Raw genomic sequence first — 10000 nt, forward strand, 5'->3', positions numbered from 1 at the left:
CTGTTTGATTCAGGATGCCAGCGTTTTACAAGGTAATATGATGGGGCATCATCACCATAAGTTTCTTTCATTTCATCAAAAGTCTTCTTTGGTGTGCGTCCTTTCAAATACGAAAAACGGATCGCTGAGCGACACTCAACTGGTTCCATTTCACACCTGGTCCATTTCGCACCTGACTCAGTTCAAACACCAGTAAATCAGAAACCATAATTAGTTCAGAACTGTTTTTTGCAACATAACCTATAAAGATATAAATCATTACACATACAAAATTTCATCTAGATCAAACGACTGGCAGTGGGTCAGGGGCATTACTTATTGACCGCCCCTCGTATATATATATATATATATATATATATATACACAATCAATCAATAGAAGAAGACACAATCCAATGATTTGAATATGGCAAACGTAACGTAACGTAAATTTGAGATCAACATGATATGTCATTACAGAAAAAGAATACAAAAGTATGTATACTTACAATATGTTTATTTTGATCATAGCTGAAACAATTTCCCTCTAACTATAGATGAACAAAAGTAAATCCAATGATTTAAACATGGCAAATATTTGAGTATGAAAATATATGTATAGCTGTTCTTACCCGTTCAGTTGGAAGGTCCTTAGAGTGGTGCCTCTTAAGAATATTGCCGAGATGCAGGTGCGACATTATTTGAGGTACGAGATATCTGGAAAGGATCACAAAAGGCAAAATTTTGTCAGCAATTTTTTTCCCTTACATTTGTTTGAAAAAGGCTGCACACAATGACCTTTTTAACCATGAATCTGATATCTTCGGAAATCAAACTTGTAGTCGAACGATGAAGATTCGACATTCAATAGATAATTTGCAATATTTACAAAATAATTTCAGAATATTTCAGTTTGAACCAACCGTCGGCTTGATATACCTAAATACACTGTTTTTCAGAACACTTAAAGTATATACGTTACCCAGCTGATATTTGTTGGCTATTGTATATGGTATTGTTTATGCAGGGTTCTCCCCAGAGAGTGGAATAAGGGAGGCCCTCCACTATACTCTCAGCCAGCTCCACTATACTATTTTTCAAATTTAGTGTGTTTCTTCCCATTTCCTTTGTTAGTTTTGCTAAGATTAATGACAATTCACAGATTTTTGTACCAAGTGGCATCATTTTTCCAGTCATCATTGTCTGCAAAAACTTGTGAATGAGCAATGATCAAAACAATAGTAGTTTTGCCACTTCACAACAAAGGAATAACAACAGTATATTATACTTGTAGTATTTGACACCCTCTGTCATTGCAAAATGAACCCATTTTCATGAAAGTGCAGCGCGTTGGTGCGGGTTATTTTTGCCAGCCCCTCCACTATACTAAAAAATTCTGGGGAGAACCCTGGTTTATGGTAGTGACGTATGACATCATTTGCTGCATAGTCAACAACAACTGCAACTTCTATGTCTCTTTTTCTTGAAAATCAATCTTGAGAAACTGAAATTATTCATCAAAATGAAATCTCCCCAAAATTATGGGATCTTCTTGTCTTGATGTATCTCCTTTTTAACCAACAAAAACGTTTTTTTATACAAAGGTATTTTCCGAAAAGGTTGTACATTATGTGTTCAGTGAACTAGACACTAGGTAAATTAGCCCCCATACTTTACTGTACCCTGTAGCAACATGCCCTCGCCATTAAGGGTATTAAAATCGATTCTTAGGGCCATCGATTCAGAGTGGGGAGGGCAGTGTCATAGCTTCCAGTTCGGCCATGTTTTGGTGTAAAAAAGTGTATAGAAAATGTCTAACAGTTGTAAAATTTACAGACCAGAACAGAAAAAAAACGCACATCATGAATAAATAATACCTACGGGTCATTTGGGAATTGAAATAAACAACTGTCTGCACAGGTGCCATTCAACCATTTTGCCATTTTGTGACAGTAGCAAGGTCGAGCATAGTTAAATAACTCAGTAAACCTAACTGTAGAGTGTAGATGAAATGGCATATGAACTGTAGAGTGTAGATGAAATGGCATATGGCTAACTGTAGAGTGTAGATGAAATGGCATATGAACTGTAGAGTGTAGATGAAATGGCATATGGCTAACTGTAGAGTGTAGATGAAATGGCATATGGCTAACTGTAGAGTGTAGATGAAATGGCATATGAACTGTAGAGTGTAGATGAAATGGCATATGAACTGTAGAGTGTAGATGAAATGGCATATGGCTAACTGTAGAGTGTAGATGAAATGGCATATGGCTAACTGTAGAGTGTAGATGAAATGGCATATGAACTGTAGAGTGTAGATGAAATGGCATATGAACTGTAGAGTGTAGATGAAATGGCATATGGCTAACTGTAGAGTGTAGATGAAATGGCATATGGCTAACTGTAGAGTGTAGATGAAATGGCATATGAACTGTAGAGTGTAGATGAAATGGCATATGGCTAACTGTAGAGTGTAGATGAAATGGCATATGAACTGTAGAGTGTAGATGAAATGGTATATGAACCCAGTATAGGGCACAATACTTGCTTATGTCGTCTATAGCTAGTCCATGCTCATAGCTGTACAGAATAAATACCACTTCTAATTGGATGTTGTCTTACAAATTGGAGGGTTGTGTTTGTGTATGTGACGCAAGACGAGTTACAAAACAACAAAGGGACACAGTTTTCATTGAAGTCGTGGCGGTATATATATATATATACATGCATATATAATTTGGTGGCTACTATTAGAAACACAACACATATACATGTACTAGTCGTTACGATATATGAATATTCATAACAGCATGTAGTCGCTACCAGACTACACAGGTTGCTTAAAATATAGTTAGTAATTAGTCAGAAAGACTGGGGTTGCAAACTGTAATCTTCTGGCATACTATTGCGTCAAATTGGTCAATTTCTACTATTTTTGCAGCAACCTATGACTCAAATGTGCCCTAGACCCATACTCTAGTCTAGTGCAAAGTTATTTCTGGTGTAAAAGTAAAACAAATACCAGTGCGTCTTAGCCATTCTTCAAGACAACTCACAACACCTCAGGTGTTCCCCGTAACTCCTTAGACCTCCCAAGTGTATCTTCAACTCCTTAGATCCCCACACTAAGACGACACAAAGGCTCAGACGACCTCACCTTGCGGTTGCAACGCTGTAATAAACTGTTTGGTCCCGTCCTTGCGAGGTTGTACCGATGATTAAACTGCAGCACGCAACAGGCTTGTTGTTGTGCCGGGTGTTCGGGACACTCGTTCGACCGGTCTGGTCGTGTGATTGGTAGATAAATCTCCAAGCAGATGTGAGGCGTTGGCAGACCTACTTAGTGGCGTTTTGTACTTCTCTCTAGCGCCGGTCTTATTCAAACTTCAAGCATCTCTCTTTGTTTATGAATCTGTCTCATTCTCTCATTCTCTCTCTCTCTCCTCTTTCTATCGCTCTTTCTGTCTCCGTCCCTCCTTCTTCCCTCTCTCATCCTCCCACACACTATCAATTTCTATCTCACTTTTTATCTCTCCCTGTAACATGCATTGGCATAATACCGGTAGTAAGACTTATACCGGTAGATTAAAAATACTGGAACTTAAAGAGATCTACACATGCAACAATAGTTATTTCTGAGCTGTGCACACTTCAGACATCTAGGTGTCCAATACATCATTTACAAAGCATCGATAACAATGCATTCGAAGACAACAAGGCCAAAAGTTTTCAGTATCTTTTTCGGGGTAGGCAGCTCGTCGTGGGACGAACACACTGTCACATTCATTGCCAAATTTATAGATCATAATTACACATCCTCACGGCACAAGACGAACATGATTCAACAACAATCTTGAATTTCTGTTGGTGACCTACAACTCATGTAAAAGTGTGAAGAACCGTTGCATAATAGCCCGGATCTACGACTGAATGGGCAAAATTGAACGTACGCAGCCATTTTCCCGCCATTTTTATATCTACGCTAGCAGTGAAGTGTTACGTCATAGCGGTTGTGACGGACAGAAGTTAAATGAAAATTCTTGACAGTATACGTCCGTTTTCTCATGACATTTTGTATGCTCATGCAGGTTTATGTTTTATGCATTTACTGACAGAAAAGGAAGGAACATCAGAGGATGTATAAATGTACATAGCGGCAGTTAATTGTGCCGTGTTTCTTCCTACCGGTATTTTGTACCCCCTCCCAACCACGCGCCCGTTCGCCGTGTAATTCCGGGGCGTGTTACAATTACAATATTACGCTTTTAGCAGGACAAGAGTGGCAGAAAAGTTACACAGAAGAAGTGGCAAGGGTAACCTATAACAGCAACATGTAACTGGAGAAAATGATGCGTTGACAATTTGTCAAATCAGTATGGCTAGAGAAATCGTCGTAAACGTACCGGTATTATGATAATAGATGTTATTTCTTTGTGTGTATGGTACTATAATGGTAACGTTAGTATTGTTGTGAAATCATCAAGTTTTTGACAGGCTTTACTGACAGCCATTTACATCTATCTGAGAAGCCCGGCAGACAGAAAACCTCCAGACATCTGCTCGGAGATGAGGTACTGTTGTGTGAAATGTGACCTTATATTGGAACAATCTGTGATGCCAATTCTGACAAAAAAAATTGAAAATTTTTGACATGCTTGTATAAACATGACCCTCGAGACAAAGTTGCAGTTCTAACTGCTTTTATTGTTTGAGTGCTTGCTACAATGGACCGATCCCGAAGCCCCGCCCCTGTTCGATGGTGGTTCTATTTCGAACACTACCGTCCAACCACATCGTTGGTTGTAATGGCGGTGTTCGAAAAAGAACAGGATGTTCTATTTGTTCGAAATGGCGTTCGACAGGATCGGTGTGTTGCTACATAGACTCGCCCGGTGCAGTTGCAAAGATTTTGAGGCGTCAAACTCCCTAATATTTTATCCAGATATCCATAAATAAACCGTATACTAGTACCTCACTAGTAATAGTCTTCCTGAATTATATAATAACGTTACATATAACGTTAACAAGTACAGATGTTTACACGCTATAACAACTTCAGCATCTAATAAAGTAACCTTACAAGCATATAACGTTATACTGAAAACTATACTGATGATATGACTTCTGTCTGTAAAGTTCACTTCTACCGAAGTCCCACTACTTACGAGACCCGTCAAACGTTGAGGCGTCTACATCATTTAGTAATACACTTTTATGCTGTATTCAGATGTAAAGTTACATTACAATTGCAGTAGTGACTACCACAGTAACGTTACCTTTCTAAATTATCACACAGGAAACAATTGCAACTTCCTACTACATAACTGAAATAATGATCACATTATTGAAAATTCATTTATCCGGTGTTTCTTGTAATACATGTAGATATAAAGATGTAAAAGACACAATTTCATTAACGCTTACAAGTTGCGGACGCTACTCACCTGACAAAGAAGGCAACTTACGAGTCCACTGTGATCATGAACATTACACCAGTAAAGCAACCTACAGAGGCTGGTATGTGACGTAAAACACCTAATTTCCAAGCAGAGGTTCATTTTCGAACATCCGGTCTACTAATTTTTTTCAGGTTCGATTCTTCTGGACCGGTCCAACAGGAAAAAACGGTTTTGTGTTCGTACAAACCCATTACAGGTGTCACCGAAACGTCGGCAGTAAAGAACTTGCTACCCTCTGACCAAAAACAAAATTTTGTCTGCCATCTTAGTCCAGGAGGAGATTCTCAGAAGAGGCTTAGAAAATAGCACAAACACTACATAAGACACTAAGCTTATCCATTCTTATGTGGAACTACCTTTTTCCTTAAGCCCCCTTTACAAATCAAGAATTTAGCTCGGCCAAGTTGTCAGCGAGCTCTAAATTACGAGGAGGTATGACCCTGATGCCGACGAAGAAACTCTGGCACATTTAGGAGTATTACGTCTGCTGACTGTGGTTTAATTTGAAACCACCGTCCGTCGATTTCATATCCCTAAATACGCTTTTTCTTACAAACAACGGATATAGGTTACCCTCGGATAAAGGTGAACCAGCGTTACATATAACGTTACACAGTTATGGCTTCAGCTTCAGAGACACGGGCCTAACCGTGGTAGATCGGTCTTTCTGAGTACAGTCTTCTCTTTGTCCATTGATGTATGTCAGGGGACCGCACTTCAAAAACCACCATCCGCCGCGATAACACTGAGCACAATTGACGCTTTTAATGCCATCATTGTCCCTGTCCACGGTAGAGAACCCACGTCCAACAAGAGCGCAGATTGACTGATCACAAACGTTAAGGATGGCCTGATTTCTAACTCGAACACAATCATTACTTTGTGTCGCTGTCTCTACCGGAACCAGTCTGTAGTCATTTTCCTCACCGGCTACCCTGAGAAGTAAACAGAGCATATTTGATATTTGGAATACGCGTATTGCTGATGCAATGTAATAGGTGCTTACACAACGTATGTGTGAGTGTGTGTGTGCATGTGTCTGTGTGTGTATGTGTTCATGTATGTCTGTGTGTGTTTCTGTATGTGTGTATGTGTGTTTCTATGTTTCTGTGTTTGTGTATGTGTGTGTCTGAATGTCTGTGTTTTCTGTGTGTATGTATGTGTGTGTGTGTGTGTTTGTGTATGTATGTGTGTGTGTGTGTGCTTGTGTGTGAGTGTGTGTGTGTTAGCCTGGTATCAGATAACATGTCAGAGAAGTTAGCTGGGTCCCACACGTGTACACCATACTCCTCGGCCAGCTAAGTCTGACTTACTTGAAGTAACCACGGGTGCACGTGAAGCTTTGCTGTTTTCCCTGTGGTGGCGACATTACTATCCGCAGCCTGTAGGCCCTCTGGTTGGTCAGGAGGTGGATGTTGTCGTTCCCCAGCCAGTGTTCGCCTGACTTGTTCCCGAACCCGCGCTTGTAGTCCGCCCAGGGCCGGTTAAACGGAACCGTGCCGTCAATCCGACGCTGGATGACTGTCCAACCTCCGCCTAGTTAACGGATGAAACACGGTTGTATTACTAAGAGGGTTAACGTTATGAACATGTTTTCGGTGCTGTGTGTGTGTGTGTGTGTTTGTGTGTTTGTCTGTGTCTGTGTGTTTCTATGTTTTGTGTTTGAGTATGTGTTTCTCTCTCTCTCCCCCTCTCTCTCTCTGTGTTTGTGTGTGTGTATGTGTGTGTGTGTGTGTGTGTGTGTGAGTGTGTGTTTGTGCATGTTTCTGTGTGTCGATGCGTACGTGTAAAGCAGGGTTTTTTTAATAGCTAGATTAAATAGTTTGTCTCTTTCACACGTATGAATCCACCATTGCCTTACCGTCAGTATCCATGTCACAGTAGACCCCCACACGTGTGCTGTTCTGTAGGGTGATGCAGTACACACCGCTTGTTGTGGAGCCTTCCTCATAGAGATCTGCACAGTCACGGGGCTCTCCTGCAACAAAGATGATGGGCCAGACAATTTCTTTAACCCCATTTTGATCCTTACCTACCGTGGCCGACAAGAACAATGGCCAACACACATATTTTGCCTGTTTGACACATCTATTTTTTGTGTAGCCCATATGCATAAAAAAGTGTGCTGTATGAATAAAAATTAAATGTGTTGGTGTTGGTGTGTGTGGCTCAGGCAAAGCCGGCGTGTTGAGCAGAAAAAAATAGGTGTGTTGGTGAACCTCATTCAATGGTTGAGCTGAACAGACAAAAAACAGGTTTGTTCTCCATTGTTCTTGTCGGCCACCGTACTTACCGCACGCGCGGACGGCCCCCTCTGTTCGTGGGTTGCTAGGAAACTCCGTTCTCTCCGACGAGTCAGTCAGCACCGGAGTTTCCTGAGTGGATGTCATCATTGGTTCAGCCGACGGAGTCGATGTCACGGGTGGTGACGTCACGGGTGGTGACGTCACGGGTGGTGACGTCACGGGTGGTGACGTCACGGGGGCTGACGTCATGGAGGCTGACGTCACGGGTGTCGACGTCACTGGTAGAGCGGACCAAGTCGGAAGGTGGTTTGGTAGGGTTGCAACATCTGAGGTCTTAAATGGAGAAAAAAGAAATTTCAAGCAACTTAGATTTATTCACATGACAACATTGATATGCAAATTCAATGCTGATTTCATTCTAAATATTATGTTTTATATAATGCTAATAATCCCTCTCCTTCCACTGCTTTTTACCTTCTCAACCGAAGCCAGGTAAATCTTTCCAACGGGTACAAGGTCGGTAGCATGACAGGATTGGAACCCAGGACCTCTGGGTTCTAGGCCAAACACCCTGCCAGGTGACTCCTAATGACCCCTAATCTCCAGGCAGATTTACCAGTGGCATAAGATAGCATCGAAGCTGGCTAAGGAGTACAACTGACCAAAGGGAGTCATCAGCCACTCCGGTAACCAAACACACTCCTAGGCCGGGTTTACACCTCTGCCAGCTTTTGATACTACTAGTATCTTATGCTACCGTAGAATCTGCTTGGAGATTACTGACTCCACGCCATCTTTCTGTCTCTGAGTCTACATCTGTTACAGCAGGACCAACAAACAGAACATTTACCTTTGGGTGCCCCTTGCTCCCACCACTGACGAGTATAACCACGGCTCCCACAGAGACCAGCGTCACTACTACTGCTAGCGTGGCGGCCAGGCAACGGCGATGGGCGCAGATGACGTCACGGATGACGCCATAGAGACCACGGTGGCCGTCTGCGCCTTGACCTACTGATGCTAATGGAGTTATATCAGAAATAATGATGATGAAAAAAGTCACGCCTCTTGTTGGAAAATGTTGGCACATGCATGATGCATGATGTATATGAGTTACAATTGTATACAAGTTAGTGACTTGGACATGTTCAACTGTTCTTTTTTTTTCAGTTAAAGTTGTTCTACCACCTCATTCAAGTTGGTGACGCAATGAAGAAGAGTGATGGAGTCGCTCGAAGCGTTAGGAAGGAAGTTCTTAGTCCTATCCAGTTGTAGAGATTGAATCATCTTTAATCAAGCCTAAATGCACCTCTTCATGAAACTGTATGTTTGTACAACTTAAAACAAACAACAAAATGGAATAAATATACAAGTGCAAGTTGACCCAAAAATGTAGCATGGCATAAGATTATATAGTATTACGTGTTAAGTCCTTGAAGCATTACGTAGCATTAGCAGCGGTTTCTGTTGTTTTGGTAATACATTACTTTGGTTTATTCTGTTGCTAACGTCATTTTCAGTTATGTATAGGTGTCTACATGATTTTATTATTTATTATCATTACGACTACTTTACTTTGTACTTATATTCATAATGCATATTCAGTTTGGTAGAATCAATTATGTTTTGTTAATCATTGTTTTATTCACCTTCTGCATATAAAACCTAAGTTATGGCATTTTTATTTGACCTCTGATCTCCATCATTCACTTTGAGTTACCTCAGTTGATTTTGTTGGTTTTCTGTTTACTTATTGTATAAGATTTGTTGCTTATGTATTGTATTTATTGCTCATGTATTGTAGGACTCCAGGAAGAATAGTGATACTACATTTAGTATCACTAATGGAGATCCAAATAAAACAAACAAACAAACGTAGAAGAAAAAGAAAGTTATTGAAGTGTTTAGTACCTGTGGTGTTGTCAGGAGGGTTGTCAGGAGGGTTGTCAGGGGTTTTACCGTCTTCGACACCGACCTCCGCTTGGGGTGACGTCGCCTCTTGCGACGGCAATATGATGTCCTGGTCCCTTATTGTATAATACACCCTCTCGGCTTCTTCGTACGTACGTGTATTTGAAGACCTTTGACTGACCCCTTCTTGACACATGTTGGACTCATCTTTGCCATCGTCGCCCCCAGCCTGGTGTGACTTCGCCTTCTGCAAAGTCGGCGGAACATCCTGGTCTCTAATTGTGTAATACACCCTCTCGGCTTCTTCGTACGTGTTTGAAGACTTTCCAAGTTCGTCTTGCGACATGTGCGATCTTTCCTTGCCATGGCGTCTGCTGTGTCCGCGACCAAAAATATCCTGGTC

General features: G+C 41.2%; 2 protein-coding genes across 2 annotated transcripts in view; both read right to left on the reverse strand.

The window, feature by feature from the left end:
- The window catches only part of LOC118423735 (putative ankyrin repeat protein RF_1087), a 7089-nt gene extending 3828 nt beyond the window's left edge, over positions 1-3261 (reverse strand). Inside the window, exons 1-2 of the mRNA XM_035831937.1 lie at positions 3139-3261; positions 611-695 (exon numbers count right to left, since the gene is read on the reverse strand). The gene's annotated coding sequence lies outside the window, so the exon portion shown is untranslated. The remainder of the gene's footprint in view (positions 1-610; positions 696-3138) is intronic.
- Positions 3262-6749: 3488 nt separating this feature from the next.
- On the reverse strand, positions 6750-7830 carry LOC118425063 (angiopoietin-2-like). Its single transcript, XM_035833881.1, has 3 exons — positions 7734-7830; positions 7302-7418; positions 6750-6976 (listed from the first exon to the last, which is right to left on the reverse strand). The coding sequence occupies exons 1-3, from the start codon at positions 7828-7830 to the stop codon at positions 6750-6752; spliced, it is 441 nt and encodes a 146-aa protein (XP_035689774.1).
- Positions 7831-10000: the final 2170 nt, after the last annotated feature.

The sequence above is a fragment of the Branchiostoma floridae genome, chromosome 10 (assembly GCF_000003815.2).
Source record: "Branchiostoma floridae strain S238N-H82 chromosome 10, Bfl_VNyyK, whole genome shotgun sequence".
Classification (NCBI taxonomy): domain Eukaryota; kingdom Metazoa; phylum Chordata; class Leptocardii; order Amphioxiformes; family Branchiostomatidae; genus Branchiostoma; species Branchiostoma floridae.

Coding starts and splice junctions, on each gene's coding strand:
- LOC118425063 (XM_035833881.1), bottom strand. CDS start 7,830: ATGACATCCACTCAGGAAACTCCGGTGCTGACTGACTCGTCGGAGAGA. Junction 7,419..7,733: donor GGGGGCCGTCCGCGCGTGCG/GTAAGTACGGTG, acceptor TCTTTGTTGCAG/GAGAGCCCCGTGACTGTGCA. Junction 6,977..7,301: donor CTGTGACATGGATACTGACG/GTAAGGCAATGG, acceptor TCCGTTAACTAG/GCGGAGGTTGGACAGTCATC.